Source organism: Balaenoptera physalus (assembly GCF_965194825.1).
Source record: "Balaenoptera physalus genome assembly, chromosome: 5".
Classification (NCBI taxonomy): Eukaryota; Metazoa; Chordata; class Mammalia; order Artiodactyla; family Balaenopteridae; genus Balaenoptera; species Balaenoptera physalus.
Genome location: NC_138884.1, coordinates 75,537,406 through 75,555,490, shown reverse-complemented (window position 1 = coordinate 75,555,490; position 18,085 = coordinate 75,537,406). Strand labels below are relative to the sequence as shown.

The 18,085-nt window shown below is 41.3% G+C and overlaps 1 protein-coding gene across 11 annotated transcripts in view; it reads right to left on the bottom strand.

Annotated features, from left to right (window-relative positions):
- Nucleotides 1–18,085, bottom strand: part of KDR (kinase insert domain receptor) — a 174,364-nt gene that overhangs the window by 84,077 nt on the left and 72,202 nt on the right. For 5 of the 11 annotated variants that reach the window (XM_082464436.1, XM_082464439.1, XM_082464434.1 and 2 more), the window contains exons 1-7: nt 11,530–11,916; nt 7,409–7,502; nt 5,267–5,463; nt 2,229–2,359; nt 1,776–1,944; nt 1,072–1,211; nt 266–443 (exon numbers count right to left, since the gene is read on the bottom strand). In XM_082464436.1, the coding sequence (XP_082320562.1) occupies nt 266–443; nt 1,072–1,211; nt 1,776–1,944; nt 2,229–2,359; nt 5,267–5,463; nt 7,409–7,502; nt 11,530–11,860 (1,240 nt within the window). In that variant the 5' untranslated portion in view covers nt 11,861–11,916. Of the gene's footprint in view, nt 1–265; nt 444–1,071; nt 1,212–1,775; nt 1,945–2,228; nt 2,360–5,266; nt 5,464–7,408; nt 7,503–11,529; nt 11,917–12,600; nt 12,854–15,841; nt 16,015–18,085 lie in introns of those variants that run through there. The other 6 variants (XR_014264489.1, XM_082464433.1, XM_082464430.1 and 3 more) reach the window with 4 other exon arrangements.

Genomic DNA, 18,085 nt, shown 5'->3' with positions numbered 1-18,085 from the left:
TAACCCTCTGCTTACTATAGTGATAATAATAATAGCAACAACAAGTAATACGTAGTGAGCCCTTACTACATCAGTTCATCTCATCTTTAAAGTTGGGATTTGAACCCAAGCTATGCTCTTGACCTTGAGGTCAAGTGGCCTTCCTAGCAAGAGCTCAAACACACCTTCTGAACGAGCAAAATAGGAATCACTAGCTGACCTAAATTTATTGAAATCATCTCACTTTTCAAGGCAGAGCATAATTCCAGAGGAAATCTTAGCTTACCATGGACCCTGATGAATGTGCTGTTCCTCTTGGTCATGAGCCCACTGGAAGCGGCACAGGTGTACCATCCTTGGTCACTCCGGGTTACACCATCTATAGTCAAGGTGCTCAAAAATTTCTTCATCTCACTCCCAGACTGGGTTTTTAGGTCCCGGTTTACAAGTTTCTTATGCTGATGCTGAAAAAGAGTTTAGTGAACTTCCAAAGTCCAGAATAACATTCCCTGGTAGCTTCTAGATACCCACAAAAGTCTTGGCCTTCAGTGAACACTATTTAATGCTAATAATAGATACTTCTGAACTTTTATCATCATGCTGATGACAAATACATTTGGTTTCAGGAGAAATAAATAGAATCAACCGAATCAGGCATTTTAAAACCTCACATAATGGGAATGAGATCAATATAAACTGCAGAAACACAAGGAAATATGACCACTGTTTAAGGAGAAGTCTCATGCCACCTCTTGAAAAGAAATTCCCTTAAAGGGAAAACAGATCAAGGACTTTGGAGAACAGAGAAATAATGCAACCTAGAAAGACATAATCCCCTAAAGAGAACTAATCTTCACAGCCTGGACAGAGTTCTTGGTTTTGCATCTTTTTTTTCCATGGGTGCTGTATGTCCTACAGTTTTCTTAAAATGTGTGTGTGTGTGTGTGTGTGTGTGTGTGTGTGTGTGTGTTAGTGTAAGTTAAGGCCCTTACATTTTATCTGGCCAAAGAGGTCCCTGTCTCTCTCAAGCAAACTTCGTTGGAGCTTATTATCAAAGTATTTGGAGGTCTGGCTTTGAATTGTTAGTGTTACCTTCAAAGAAGGGTATTCCCAGTTGAAGTCAATCCCCACATTTAGTTCAGTTCTTGCCGTACAATTTAAGACAAGCTTCTCTCCAACAGACAGCTCAACTCCGTGAGGGGGGCTCAGAACCACATCATAAATCTTGTACCCTGGAGCAAGTAAATTGGAAAAACAGAAAGTGAGAGGGAAACCAAAATCTATAACTTGGCACACATTTTTTCAGACACGATGCAACTTCAAAATGTGTCACATCATTTTTCCCTGAGGGCCTCCCCAAACCTTGGTTAACTCCCAGGAAAATGGTCTACAGAGATTCACAAAGCAGCCCTAAAGGGATCTCAAAGATGTTATAGCCCAGTGGATAGAAAAGCAGTAAAATCTGAGAAGTCAATAGTCAATGGGGTTACCAAACTTTCCATAAAATAGGTATAGTTAAAAGATTTGATGCCAAGCAATGCTCTGAACATTGAATTTTCCAAAAAAATATGCCCCCATAACAGAACTCTTATTCATCCTTGGTCTTGGTAAGGAAGGAGAAAAACCTCAGTTGCACATAGGTTTACTGGGTAGAGAAGAGCAGATGTAATGAATTGCTTAACAACAAATCTTGAAATAATATATTTCTCAATATCTCTTGTCCTCCAGAATCTTAATATAAGAAGCTAATCTTTATTGTCTGACATTAATGATACAGAAAGGAATTGTCCTCTTACCTACAACCACAACTATGTACATAATAGACTGGTAACTTTCATCATTAATTTTTGCTTCACAGAAGACCATGCCAGCATAGCTGATCATGTAGCTGGGAATAGTGAAGCCTTTCTTGCTGTCCCAGGAAATTCTGTTCCCATCAGGAACAAACCTCTTTTCTGGATACCTCTGGGTAGAAAAAGAAATATCAAATATTTAATCAAGTGCTATCCAAAAGTAAAAACCATGAACACTAAAGAATTCATCTTATTTTAAGAATACAAATTGGTTTTATTTATTGTCATTTTGACCCTTCCTGAAGTTTCCTTTAAAACTCACTGTTGACTTAATGCTATATAATGCATGTAATATATATATTTATAATATATATAATGTTATAAACAGGCTACCCATCTTAATACTAGCTTAAAATTATGAAAGGGTAAGAGATGAAGAAAGAAGATGTAACTTACTGCACAAAGTGACACATTGAGGTTTGAAATGGTCCCCAGACATGGAATCACCACAGTTTTGTTTTTGTTCTCAGTGATGTACACAACTCCATGTTGGTCGCTGACAGAAGCAATAAACGGAGATCTGTAATCTACAAGAAAATGTAATTCCATTAGTTAATGGCATTTACTAGAAAAGTGGGTCATCTTTCAGGTTCATAAACTCTAACTAGAGAAGTAAACTATTGGGAAAGACATTTCACACTAGGCAAAGGAATCCAGAGGTAGGTCTGCTAGTAAATATCTGGCTCCAAGGTTATGTTACAGGAGGGGTGTGTGTGTGTGTGAAAAATCTGGAAGAAAACTCCCAGAATGAGACTGGCTCCTTTTGTACTGATGATCAACAAGTAGAGTGTACTTTATAGGTTCCACATTTAAGCAGATTGATCATTACAGTTTTTTCAAAGTGAAGGAGCACACGTCTTCATTTTCATATGCACTATACATCTTTCATGTACATAAATTTTAAAGTAAATTTAAAGTTAAACCTGTATAGTTTACCTACTGAGTTTTATTGATGTTAAAAAATTCATGTTCTCTCTCTTAAGGCAAATAGTGTAACTGTCATGAAAATAGGTTAATGGCTCCCAAAGATTCTTTAAAGTAAAGAAATAACTAACCATTTTTAATTCAATAATTCAAGAGAAAGTTTCATGTGAGTATTTTAAGATTGTGAAGACTAGATATAAAATTCTTTATATAATAATGTTGAATAGTTAAATTGTTTATGTTTACTGTTTAATTGCATTTAGTTTAAGATTCAGCAATCATTAATATCTTCAATGACAAAAACCTGAAAAGCCACCATGGCAAAGACTGAGAAAAAAACAAAAGAGATTTTAATGCCGTTCAAACATTGTTCGTATGATGTTAACATGCTGCTGGGAAACGACTCCTTTTCCCAGAGATAGAGTTGATGGGTATGAAGCCATGCTTGAAATCTCAGAGAGATAATGGTTCCACTCTCCCCAACACACCTGACCAAGCATTTTCAGAGCTCTTCAGGATGGTTGGTTCAAGTAAAGAAAGAGTTAATTAAACCAAAGGGGAGAAAAGCAGCTAATTCCCTGCAAGAGCAGAAGTTTGATTTCCCTCCCAGCTGGAAAGCACAGAAAGGCAGCCAATCCAGCCACCACATGCCATAGCCATTATCTTACGAGAACAAGACCCACTTCCCGGCTCCATCCATTGCTGGAGGTAATGGGGTCAGAAGACTAAGGAAGTAAGGTGGGGACCAGAGAGGATATTAAAGGACCGTCCATAGGGAATACTTCAATGTTTTCTTTTCCACTGTTAAACTTCATGACCAAAATCTTGGACAACTCACCTCCTAGAACACCAGGCTTAGACGGGAAGCAGAATTTGATGGTATACTCAAAGACAGGCAGTGTACAAATAAACAGTGCTGGGGATTGCTACTTCTTAGTATTACCTACCTTTCATCTGCATGCTATGAAATATTACATAGCTTGCTTACAGAGCAAGTCTTTGGAAGCTAAATTAACCCCTTGACGTAAGACTAAAGCTATTCAGTAAATCAATTCTATTTCAGTATCCCAAAAAGAGGAAATAAACAAAAGAAACCCAAACAACCACCCATCCTCTCAAAATAAAATATTTACTGTAACTCATGAAATGAATTTTCACATGTCTCCAGGTTTCCTGACTTGGGGAGAAGGAAATAACGAGATATTATGGGAGAGGTTCATCTTGTAGTATTTCCAGACAGCCTGAAAGCAGGAAATCCTTGCAATCTTCTGAGAAAGCCTGATCTCCCAAGACTGCCAGATCAAAAGGAGCCAGAAATTCTCGAAGATCTGAGCCTTGTCTCTTTCAGCTTCTGCAGAGGGGAGGAGGAGAGCACGAAATTCCACCTTGGATCGTGCTTACCCTGGGCAAAAGTAATTCTCAAATATTGTGCAATCCAGGAGTGACATACGTTATTCTGATGTGGTCCCCATTCCTCCCTTGCACTGACCATATTGCACTATTGAAATGCAAATGGAGATATGCAAGTGTGTCTCCCAAAGCTGATGAAATTCCTGTTCTGTAAAAGATGCTTCTGGAAAAAAGTCTAAGCCATCTTCACCTGCTTCAAATTCTCTGGGATGTACAGAGGTATGTCAATGTATAAATAAAATGTCTAAAAAGCTCATCTTTACCGAAAAGAAAAATATTTAGTATATCTAAGCAAAATACTATACTATAGACTTATACCCACCCAAGTTATATGATTCATATCTCATTAGTTAAGTCAGGTTTTCTTAAGTTAACATAAGATTTTTGAAACACGAAGGAAAGAATAATTCAGATTATAAATGCTAAATCCATGTGACATGGAGTTTACCCTACATGGATGTTAAGTTGGCCTCCACAGTGTAAATCCCAAATTGCAAACTATAGAAAGATGGAGCATGTCATCCAAGATCTCAGACCACACAAGCAAAGGAAAGACACACTGCCCTCAGAAGGTCTTTCAAGACAGTGACTTTATTTGCACAAGTGTATGGAAATTGTATTTTATAAAGTTTAAGTGGGAAAAGAAAAGTTCCTATGAACAAAAATAGCTCCAGAGCCTTTGGCTGATTCCCTGTGCATTCTTGGGGAAATCTCCGAATCTGCTGTAGATAACCTATCTCTCCACAGAAACCTCTCTGTAATTCTCCCCTGAATCTTCCTTTTCGAGAATTTCAGGGGTTTTTTTTCTCAAACATCAGAAGACTTCTTATAAATCTCCATTGCCAACTGTGAACACAGATTTCCCTTAGAAACAAAGATCAGAACCAAATCAATTGGGCAATAGTGTAGCAAGGCCCAAGCTGCAGAACAAATCACTGAGTCTTGTACTCAGAGGAGGCCTTGGGAGGGAAGAATTTTGTAGATTCCTGTTGGCAGAGAGCCTTTAGAGCGAGCCTTTGTTGTCCGGATTCTTCTTTGCACCTGTTGTGTTTTGTAACTGGTAAATTAACTTGGGAAGTGAATTCCATTTAACCACTTACCTTGAACATACACATAGACGACGGAGGCCATGTCAGTGTCCCGGTAGAAGCACTTGTAGGCTCCAGTATCATTTCCGATCACTTTTGGAATGGTGAGCATCTTACAGAAGACGCTGTCACTGCAATCCGTCACCTCCACTCTTTTCTCAGAGCCGCTCTGATTGTTGGGCCAGAGCCAGTCCAAGTCCCTCTGACCCCTGAAAAATTCATTCCAAGCAAGTATTCAAGTGAAATGCCTATGAGACTGTTTCTAAGAAAATAGAAGTTTTAGTTCTCAAACTTATACAAACTCCTCAACAGACAGATTCATAGCCTTCTACCAACAATGACAGAGTATACGGACAAATGACAAAAAGCCAGAGTCTCAGCTTCAGAAATCACTTATAAGGATTCCCGAGTTTTCTATTACTTATTTCATTCATCCAACAAATATTTATTAAGCATGTGCTATGTGTCAAACGTTGTTGAAGACTGGGAATACAGCAGTGAACAAATCAGATAAAAATCAATGCCTTCACGGAACTTCAGTCTAGTTGGAGGAGACAGGCAGTAAAAAAGTAAGTAAACTTCAATAAAGCTGAAACTTTAAAAAAGTAAGTAAAATATATTGTATAAAAGGTGGTGATAAATACTATGAAGAAAGTCTAGAAGATGCAAAGAAATAAGTGAAGAGTTCTAGAGGGAGGGGGCTTGGTGAAGTGGGCCATATAGATATCAGGAGGAACAGAGTTTCAGGCAGGGAGAACAGCCAATGTCAAGGCCCTGGGGTGGGTGCCTATCTGGAGTATTCGGGGAATGGCAAGGAAGCCAGAGTAGCTAGAGAAGAGTGGGCAGTCAGGAGAGTAAGAGGTGAGGTTAGGAAGGAAGGGGATACAACTGTCTAAGGGCCTCGTAGGACCTTGGAAGGATGGCATTAAAGCACAGATTACTTTCATTGCAGCATTTCTCTACAAAGCCCCAAGGAAGACAGTCAACATCAAGAAGAATGTAACATCACTGACCCTTCTTTAAAGAACTTGAAATTTCCACGAAGTTGCAGCTACATTAATGAAGTTACTTTTAACACACTCCATTGTTTTTCTGGGGACATAAGAGGAGTATATATAGAATCTTGGGGAATTTTAAATAACCTTTGTTGTTAAGGGTGGGTAAGAGGAAAATCTGCTGAGAAATGCATCTTGAAGTAGCAAAGCTAAGCAAACAGCACCTGTTACTATGTTTTTCCCAAGGGTTGGGTATTGGCGACCTACCCTTGATAAGGCAACTAGGGTATCCCTTACACTCGGCAAGCTAAAACAGATCTGTGTCACTGTGCTGAACACTTGGCATTCATCAAGCAGAAACAATGGCAACAAGCTCCACAAGGTTCTTTGTGGACCATGAGCACTCTTCTCAGGGGGCAAGGTCACCTCTACCCACCGTCTCTGCCAAAACCACGCTGGTCCCAAGAAGCCTCTGGGTCTGTCATGCATAATCACTACATTAAACCCTAAAGTCTTCTACTTTTCTTCCTGAGGTAGGGGCTGGAAAGCAAAATTTAAAAGCCTCCTCTTCTTGTCAAAGAGGCCTATTTCCCCAGTTAGCAAAAATCAAGAGCATGACTTCTTGCTAGCTGGTGAAAGAGACATGCCAGAACCTCAAGCCAGAGCATGACATGCACTCAGCAATATTAATGACTGAATATAAAATTGCTACTACAGTCAGAATTTTACCATAAAATAAAGTTCTTGAAAAGTGCTAAACAGATGTCTAAGAGCCATTCTGAGTATAACAAATATGTCCCCAAACTTCTTTAACTCTAAAGATTTCATTTATTCATTCAATATTTATTGAATGTGTATTACATAATATATGCTAGGTGCTATACTGGTTATTAGGGGGTGTGTGTGTGTGTGTGTGTGTGTGTGTGTGTGTGTGTGTGTGTTGGCAGAGGGTAGTAGGAAAAAAATGCCAGCAAAATTGTACAGAATTTTCCAGAGAAGACCTTCCTCATGTTTTCATTATTGCATTAGTTCTTAGAAACCTCACTACTTATACACAATTACAACGACTCTATTATAATTCTGCTGTATGGAAATTATTCTTTCTTTAATAAACAATGATATTTGACACAGGAAATCTGAATCTAAAATGTATCCTTACCTGCAAGTAATTTGAAGCGTTGTGTTAGCCATAATTGTAAGTATGTCTTTTTTTATGCTGAGCCTGGGTGGATCAAGAGAAACACTAGACAAACCTAGAAACAAATTAAATAAATGAATATAATTGCCACTCAGACCCAATAGGAAACACCTTCCATAAACAATGCACACTCTATACTTTAAAAGGCCTCTTCAGCAATTCATTGTGTAAAACTTGTGAATTTACTTTTCACCATTCCCAGTAAAAGTTCACAAGCTGTGTCATAACAGGAAGAATGGGCAGATGGTCATAAACCAACACAACAGTTCTGCAATTCATGGAGCGAGGGTGGAGTTCCTGTTTTCCTGCATTGCCAACTTCAAGGTCTTACAAAAGGATATGGGACATTGAAACCAAATGAACCTTCATCTGATGATCTCACTCCCCTGGGAAAGGACCCACTGACATTTCTTATAAAACATAGGATGCACACATTCGACTAAATTGCTGATTAATGAATACTACTTAGAGAGATTTCTATATAGTTCATCCATGTACTTTGAGGGGGGTGGGAATGTCCATGACATTGTCTCATTTTCCTTTATCAATTTTCTAGTGCACTTCCTCTGGTAACTGAACTGCCAAGGTTGAAAGACTGTACATTAAAACTAGATGAGAGGAACTGAGGAAAGAAACATGTTCCCATGTCATATAACATGCATATACTTTTCCTCAGAGAACAGAACCTAAAAAGGGTAATGCAGGACTTCCCTGGTAGTCCAGTGGTTAAGAATCTGCCTGCTAGTGCAGGGGACATGAGTTTGATCCCTGGTCTGGGAAGATCCCACATGCCACGGAGCAACTAAGCCCGTGCATCGCAACTACTTAGCCCACGCTCTAGGGCCTGCGAGCCACCACTACTGAGCCCACATGCTTCGGCTACTGAAGCCCGTGCACCTAGAGCCCATGCTCTGCAACAAGAGAAACCATGGCAATGAGAAGCCTGTGCACCACAACCAAGAGTAGCCCCCGCTCGCCGCAACTAGAGAAAGCTTGCACACAGCTACGAAGACCCAGCACAGTCGTAAATAAATAAATAAATAATAAAATTAAAAAAATAATAAGTTTAAAGAAAGGGTAATGCTAATGAATTACAACTGGGGAATCTCAACTTACTGATCAAAGCGCTGAGCTTGTCCTGACACCAAGCTTGGAACACAGGAAAAGTGTCCACCTAAATATACCATGGGACAGATTCCTTGCCATGGGTCACTCCACAGCAAGAAGACTGAGTTCTCTGCCAACTAAATGCAAAGAGCTACCAGGTGTTGAAAAAGCATCGGAGAAAGAAAAACTGTCCACCATGTTAGGGTCTTAACTCACATCTAGATCTTCAAAACACCACCTTAAAACGTGATTGATGCTGGGTAAGCACCCAAGCTTCATATGATCCTTTACTCACATCCACTAAGAACAAATGACTCTCTAGGCCTAAACTGGGATTGACATTGTTGGGCAAATAAAAGAGTATTAGCAAATATGAAAGAGTATGAATAAATAGAGTATGAGCAAATATCCAGTGTAAATATGCAGAGCATTGAATCTGTGGACCCCAACGTGAACAGCTGCAGGCAGGATGAACAACTGATCACTCGTGTTCTCATACACTCACTCACATGTGCAAAGTAGGTTGCTGTAGATGTGTTAATCAATATTAAAAAAATTTTTTTTAACTGGAAATTACTTTATATCAATAAATCTCAGAAACTAATTGGCGTTGGAACTGCCATGGGTTTGGGGCAGTGGTTCTTAAACTTTAGCATGTGTCAGAATATGCCTAGGCCTACAAATCTGCATTTGTAGGTGACGCGGTCATACATGGTCTATGGGCCACTGTGTTGGATGGCTATTGGTCTGGGTGGTCATGCTCAGTTAATCAGCAGAGCACTTTTCAATATGAAGGAAATAACTGCTCCCAAAGTAAGCAAACGATAAAGCAAAGTGTTTAAAAGCAAAAGAAAAGTCTTCCAATAATGGAGCCCCATTTTGTCTAACAGAAGGAAAATGAAAATAATTCATTTGGATGAGCACAGATATCAAACTTGACTGGGAAACACTAGGTTGAGAAACATGTCAAAAACAGTAACTTAATACAATTCCCATGATGACCCAAATGAGAAAGAACCCATTATTTGGGCACATTCATGTGAGAAAAAAATGGTAGTAAAGACTAAGCTCTAATTAAGCCAAGCTCACCCCACCACAAAAATAAGAGATTCTTGAACCTCTCTTGTAAATCACTGCCACAGATTATCTCACACTCTAGACACACTTTCCAATGTTAAAAAAAAAAAAAAGGTTCTCCATTCATAGGGAGCCAAAACAACACCATACTATTCTAGAGATATGTCTCCAACAAAAAACTATTCAACAAGGCTATCAATAATGATAACTTCAAATTCATATATGTAGACCAACACTCAATTTCTTTTTGCTCCAATAAGCTTCATTCATTTTCACAGGCAAGTTTGAGTTCTGCTCTTCAGAAAGTTCTAAAGAAATAACTCTAAGAAGTACATACGCTGCTACTCAATAAAAAGCTCTTCTATGTTCAAATTCCATAGCCAAAATTAATTCATTTGTGCACTATTACCCTTCCAGCTCAAAGACAGGAAGGAAAAACAACAGTGCCTCTGTCTCTAGAATTTGATGGCATCAATTATAGCCCAATCCAATTAAGCAAGTCACACACTCCAAAAGGGTAACCTCATCATTATATTCAGGGCAACCCGATTACGGTTACTACTGCTGTGCTATGAAACACCCCAGGCTTAAAAGCAACTCACTTCTTTGTGGGATACAGAACAAACCACAAGTTCCAGACCTTTATTCTCTCACCATAAAGGGGAAGAGAGAGGTCTTGTCAGGGACAAATGAGTGTTCCTGGTGGAGCTGGCCTGGATGAACCAAGTCATTATTTAGAAAATTCAGTAACTATAGACAGATGATCTTGTTCCTGTATATGTGTGTGGGTGTCTTAAAAAAAAAAAAAAAGACATGTGGTTCTTTAATTTATAAGGAATTTTCGCCTGAATCATTTTACCTTTTCTTCCTTTTCCACCCTCTCCCCTTTCTCACCCTCCGAAGAGTGGAAATCTGGAAATCAGCAAACTGGCTACAGAAAAGAGATTAGAGAGAGAAATGCGAGAGAGATGAGAAGGAGAGATAAACAGAGAAGGAAAGAGGGATGGGGGAGAGAGAGAATTTACTGCATCAAGGGCATGCGTGTTCCTAATCTTGAAGGAGAGTGAAATTTTAGACGGCAAGGAGAGTGGCGAGTGGCGCCCAATCTAGGTACCAAATCCCTCAGAGTAAGTTTTCAGAACGTGAACTTCTGACCATGTGCTTCCCCGAAAGACCAAAGCGCTTTGAAAGATGTTAAATTGTTTTACATAAGAAGGTGACTATTACTTGGAGACACTTTGGGAACCTGTCACAGCCCCAGGTCCAAGCCCCAATTCCCCTTTCTCTCTGCGAGGAGAGCGGCGTCCTGCACCAGGAAGAAGAAAAAGTTTCCCTCTCCCTTAGACCCCACCTTATCCAGTGGGTGTGTATGTGAGTTCGAACCAAAAGGGAACAGTAGACCGGGCTCCCGGTTCGACTCCTACAGAGGCAGAGCTAAGCGCACGGTACCGTCTGCCGAGCCGGCTCGCGGCCCCCTAAGGGCTTCCCTCCCCGCGTCCTGGCTAGGATGGTGCGCGCAGCCGGACAACGTTTCACCGCCTGTTCCCGCCTGCGGGGGCACCTCCCGCCTGCCAGCCCCAGGTGCTTTCCCACTCCCGCCTCCTAAGAGCACGGGTGTATCGGCTCTGCAGGACACGCTCCAGCCCAGGCCCTGTCGGAGGCCAGAGTCGCGGAAATGGAACTGGGCTCAGGAGACCACCAACTCGCTGCGTAATCTCGGGCCAGTCACTGAGCTTCAGTTTTCTCTTTGGTAAATGAAAGAACACAGTGTGAAGTCACTTTCACCTCTCCAGCTCTATGACTCCGAGTTAGGTCCGGCCTCCAGGTCCTCTCCGCATCCCTATCTCTCCGCCCGTACCCGACCTCTCCGCTTTCCTTCTAGGGAGTGGGCTCCTTACCCACAGAGGCAGCCCGGGTCTCCACGCAGAGCCACAGAGCAAAGGCCAGCAGCGCCTTGCTCTCCATCCCGCACCTCGCGCCGGGCGCAGTGCCCAGAACTCGCCGGCGGTTCTCTCTCCCTGGTCCTGCTCCGCGAACAAGGCGCGGAGATGGAATGCGCGCCGCCGCGCAGGGCTCCCGCGCTCGCAGGGCGTGGGTGCCCCGGCTTCGGCCGCGCCTGCAGGGGCGTCTGCGGGTGCCAGTAGGAGAGAGTATCCCGGCTGCCAGACAGCTCCGGGCTTTCTGTAGCGCGCAAGTGGTAACCCGCGCGGGCAGACGAAACACAACCATACACCTCCGGCTCTCCCGGGGTCCCGGGATTCAGTGCTGGGTGGGAGCCAGAGCCGAAACTCTAGAGCGCGGGGGCGGGGCTATGCGGGGCGGGGCTTCCCTTCGCAGCCGGCCCCGCCCCTCAGCCGGGTTCTGTGAGTGGACCCGGTGCTTCCCACGCCCACCACATCTCCCCATCTCCCCACTTGCCCCGGACTGCGTCTGGCCCGGAGTGGCCCGAGGGTGAACGTCCCGGGCGCAACCACTCCATTTCTGAAAGAAGATGTAGCCCATAACGGGTTCTGAGCCACTCCAAGTTTCAGTCGGTGGCTGCCCTCCCACCCCGAGATGTTGGGGAGCAACACGGAGTGCGGCGAGGGACACTGCGCCCTCAGGAGGAGCGCCGAAGTCTGGGGCGGTCTTGGCTCTGCGCGCCTCTGAAGTGGCTGGCGGACAGGCTGAGGATCAGCGGCAGGCTGAAGCAACGAGGCAGAAGCGGATACCGAGCAGAGGCGAATGCAGGATCGCAAACTGCGACTCCAGCCAGTATGAGTGTTTTGCTTGGCCAGCACAGCTGTAGTTTAAAAATCTGAATCTGAATGCCTGTAGTCCGAATATTCACTTGCCCAGCTCTCCGAAGTTCCCACTATTTCCTCTTACACCTGACGGGCTTCAATTGTTTTTAAGATACCTGCCTCGCCCCCCCAAAGCATTTAAATTTGAGACCCTCCCCCTCTACCTGGCTTTCTCCAAAAACCTACCTCAGGCCTCCGGGGAGCTGGAAGTACCCAGGGCTCTGGAATATCCGCGGCGCGTGTGGGTCTCCTTGAGAAAAGGTTTTGTCCACCGGGTTACCCGACCAGGAGTCCGTCGCTTGACGCTTCCCGGGCATTTTCAGAGCAGAGCTTCCAGCCAAGCTCCCCTTAGGCCGCGGGGAAGGAGGCCCGCAGCAGCGGGCTTCCCTGGAGACGCAATGAAGCAAAGCCCAGACCCTGTCTCACTGTGACAATGAGACAATGAGTTACTGCCCAGACCCTGGGCACCCAGAACACTCTGTACCAAACCTCCCAACTCTCTCAGCAGGTGTAGATTCCTTGTGGCTCTGTAGACTCTCTGTTTCCTTTCTAACTACATTTGTTCTTCTTTTCTCTCCATCTGTCCGCACACCTGGGAAGTGACAGACGTCCCCTAACTTCATTAAATGCGATCTTCCAGATCCCTCCGTCTCTTACTTCACAGGTGCTTTTAAATGACAATTTAAAGGACCATCCTTCAGGGAGATGAAGACGTAGAAATATTTTATTTCTACATCTAGTCCAAACTCCTCCTCCTGAAATACACATTAAAGTGTTTCTTCTCTTCTGCTATTTTTTATATGTACTGTATTTACTCTTCTACTTTGCCGGGGTGACAGTTGAAATGCTTTAACTCTGAAATATAATGAGTGCATTATGCTTAAAAAATCTTTTTAATATGAAAAGGTTTAGAATGAAAAGTCCTTCCTTCGGCAGAGGCAGGCATTTTTACCTTTCCTTTTTTCCCAAGCAAATTCTATGCACATATAGGTATAAGTATATCATGCTCCTCCTTCCACAAAGGGTACCCTTGGTATAAATACTGCTTGAGTGTTGGCTTTTTTCACTTAAAAATATAACTTGGAGGTCATTCTACATCAAGCTTTAGGGCTCCATCTTGTTCTTTTTCATAGTGGCATGGTGTTGCACTGTATAGATGCACTAATATTTAATCTAGGAGGTATTTGTCAGGGCCAGGGGTATACTTAAAAGAAACTCCTCTCTTCCTGCAAGTAAACTTAGCAAGGAAAACAGGATGGGCTCTGGCAAAGTTGGATAAGGGGGAGGGAGATGGAACCTGGTTTGGAGCAGGCAGTTTTTCTCCATCTCCATCTCCAAACAATTCTTCTCTCTCAGCTTTATTTACAATTCATGACACTTCCTCTTCCACGTCTCACTTAAGAAGATAGTGTCTCCTCTGAATGCAAACCAGAACCTGCAGGCCCATGGTAATAGCCCCCTTTAGAAGTCTTGGAGGAAATGATGCGTCTTTGATGGCCACAAGACCAGAATTTGGCAGGGTCTCAATGAAATCAGTCTACCACATTCCCTCCCACACAGCACTAAGAAGTGCCTTGTGTTCATGAAAAATGACAAAGTCTGGTGGGGTTTTTTTGTTTTTTTTTTTTCTTTCTTTCTTTTTTTTTTTTTTTTTTAAGTCTGTTCCATGTGCAACACCCTCCCGTTATCTGGCACTGCTGCAAAGGAGTGATTTGTGAGTTAATCAGACGGTACAGGTAAGATCACCACCTATCAAAGTAGGCAAGTGTGTACAGTGCCCCGTAAATGGTATTCAGACACCTTTGGGTGTGAAGCAGCCAAGAGTGGTGCTAAGTACACAGGGGCCACACTGGCTGGGCTTGCCTCCCAGGTCTACCGCCTTACTGTCCACATGATCTTGACCAACTTACTGGTTGTGTATCTATGAAACACAAAAGATGATAATAGTACCTTCTCCCTAGGGTTTTTGCAGGAATTCAATGAGTTACTGCACATAAAGCCTGACCTAACACCTAATAAGCGCAAGCACCTAGCACATAGTAAGCACGCAATGCACATTGGGAAGCATTGTGCAAAGATTAATTATACTATCTCCTTCATGTTGCTAAGATCTGAATGGTAAATAAGGCTGATTTCTTCAACAACAGTTTCTGGTCCTACTACGTGCTAGATATTACAGGAGACACTAGGGTTACAGTGGTGAACGTGAGCAGAAATGAGCAGTCCTCACAATAGCTCCACCCAGGGCAAATTTAACTTAATCACAGAGTGCTCTGTATCTCCAGCTGTTTTATCGGGCTTTGTACACAAAGAATATAAATTGTTCATATCATCAAAGCATACTGCATAAATTAAACTCCACAGTGCCAACTTCTGTTCCATCGCCACCAGTATTTTGGACTTCATATCTTAAAAAAGTAGATACGAAGGCTAGCAAAAGGTTAATAACTGCGGAAGTTGGATGATGAGTACATAAAGGGTTCATTTTACTATTCTCTCTACAGTTACACATTTAAAATTTTCCATGATTAAAAAAACCTGTTTTAAGTAACTATAATCAAAGTGCTGGCCGGTTTTGTATAATACCATTGACTTTTCCATAGTCGGTCTTGACATTACCTCTGGGAAATGGTTGAAGCAGAGAGGCAGGTGGATGGGAACTTGCACTTTTTATCATGTATTTCTACAACATTTTGTCAAAATGAGAAAGTGTAACTTTTACAAATAAAATATATAAATCAAGATTCAACTCTCCCTTCTAGTGGCTGTTATAGTTTTGGCAAATATTGCCATTTGTTGATTATGTATTTGCATGTCACTTTCTCCTGTTTATTTCACTTAATTTGTTTCCAATATTTGTTTATGCTCTAACTTACCAGAGCCCTGACTACCTTGCCAGATGTTGGCTGGATTTCATAGCCCATTGTACTCATGACTATCATGCGCTGGGAGATCCTAAGCACCCTTTATCTCTCATTATCCACCTTCCTTACACACCTACGTGTATTTTTCTCTCTGTGTGACTTATTTTTAACTTAAACTTAAAACACATTTGTATGTTCAAGGAAAAGAAGGTTTTGTCACCACAAAGCCAGGCTTGCCTTGGATGTTTCTATCAGTGTTTGGCTTCATTCATCAAGTCTTACATTCTAATAAATATAAAACAAACTCCCCATTCTTTTGGTGAGACAAATGAAACAGAACTTCATTGCTTGCCACCTGCACAGGAAAAATCTCAGTTACTACAAATATGCATGCCTATGTGCCCTCCCCAAACTCACCCATATAGTTGCTTGCTATATCTCACAAGGATAAATATAACAATTTTAAAAAGTGGAAAGTATGCAGGGAATTTAAGTAACCAACTGAAAATCCACATAACACCAGAGAAGGATGTTAGAAAATAATAAAAGTAGCCAACACTCACTGAGCACATTCTGTGAGCAGGTACTGTTCTGAATGCTTCGCTGCATCCTTTGCTTCATCCTTGCAACATCCCATGAAGGCAGCAAGCACTGTTAGCAATTCTCAGTGAAGAAGAAGAGTGAAGACAAGGAATTGCTTACCCTTAAGTAAATGTTCCTTTGCCTTCCTAAAAGTCTTGCAAAAAAGAAAAGAAAAAGTTGTTTTATCTCTTTGCAAACAATCAATGCATAGTTTTCTCACCATTAGTTAATGATTGGTTAAAAATCAAAACACTCTTTGCTTTTTTTTTTATAATAATAATAAGTCGATTTTTGGAGCACTTACTATATGCCAGGTATTTTCTTTCGCTTAACTTACTGTAATGTTTACAATAACTCAGTGAAGATACTATAATTATTTTCATATGGGGGTGGGGGGTGAGATTTGAAGGTTTAAGTAACTTTTCCAAAGTCCCACAACTATAAGTAGTGGAATCAGGACTTAAAAGCAGAGAGGTAGTAAACATCCAAGACAGACGCCTCCAAGCACATAGTTTTTTTCTTTCTTTTTTTTTTTAAGGGAATAGTTTCATATTTTTATTTAACATACTTCCCTTCTTTTTTTTTTAACATCTTTATTGGAGTATAATTCAAGCACATAGTTTCTTGATGAGGACTGGTCTCCTTCAAGGGGTGAGGCTGAGTCAATAGATGCCATTGGCTTCCTCAGCCTCTCCATGATGATGGTTTCCATTTTCCTAGGTGGATGGAAGGCCAAGGGCGACTTAGGAGAATCACTCTGCGACAATCAAGGCAGAATTAAAGGCAGGTACCTAGATCTCCCTCTCCCCCGCCCCAGGAACCCCAACCCAACTGGATCTTCACCTTCTTACCCCTTCAAAGAGAAGCAGTTGCTCCTATGTACATAATCACTTGGGCATTTGGGGTATTTGTTTTCTGCCATGGATTTTTTTTTTTGTCCTTTAGTGTCTTAGAAAACTTTTATTTGACCTTCAATACCCAGCTCAAATGTCCTTCCCAAGTAATGTTTTAGCTTTTTATTCAACTGCCTTCTTCAATTGAGATCCTCCCAGAAAAAACAGGCAGAGGTTAAATCTTACTTGAGCAGGTGGTTGAGTTTAGAAGGATGGTTGTTAAGGTATAATAAGAATGGTGAAATGCATGATGTTGATGCATATTTAGTAAAATGTACCCTGTACATTACACACTTATCATGATATGTCTAGTTAAATAGAGCTATCATCAAAAATTCTGTGGAGTTCAAATGATATGTACTAGCTATGTAAAATGTACCTTACAAATCATTCTTAAATTCACATTTAAATAATAGTCATACACTTAATAAATATATCCAGAGCTATACTGAATTTATACTTTATCCTAGACCAATTAATTTGGACTATTTTGTTATTCACAGAGCCAGGAAATTACTTTCCTTTTCCTATATACACACAGCACTTTTATGATATGATATATGATAATATGACTATGTTTATGTGAATGTTTCTCCCTCAAAAGCAGGAGTTTAGGTCAAATCTATTTTGTATTTTCAATGCCTAGCACAGTCTCTGTGCATCCTCTCTTCTCAATACTTTGATAAAGTTCAAATAATTTTTATTATTTCCATTTCTGCTGTTCTTTGTTTCTTCTGCACTTTTTCCCCCCTCAGAATCACATGCCTCTTGGGTATCCATCACAATTATCTTTACAGGAAGCAACTTACTGGAATAAATAGAACCATACAACATCAACATAGACACAGAGTGAAAAAGTTCTTAATTTATTAATCAGTGGAGATTGGAGTTTTGTATTTTTATTTTGAGTAACGAAGAAAAAGAAAAAGAGCATTTATAAGGTTTGCATGTGCTATACAAAAAATGTGTGTCCCGAACTTTATGTCTGTGCCCTTTGCAGGTTGTAACCATTTTCCAGTGAATTAATGTCATCTCCCCTCTTAAAAGTTTCTCAAGTTTTCAAGGAACTGAACAGTGCAAAAACAAATGCTTTTGTTTCCTAGAGAATTATTATAAGTCACTCGTCCCTCACAGAAGAATATAGCCACTTCCAGTTTAGTTGTATTAGTATTCAGTGCTTTTCACATTTCTCCAGAATAAAAATAGCATTTTCCAGTAGTGTTGCTTCACCAGCAATGACAGCTAATCAATGGAAGCAGAAAAGTTTTATGGTCTTTGTATAGAAATTTTGTTTCCAGAGTTTGCAAAACATTGGTGAGGAGTCCCTTGAGG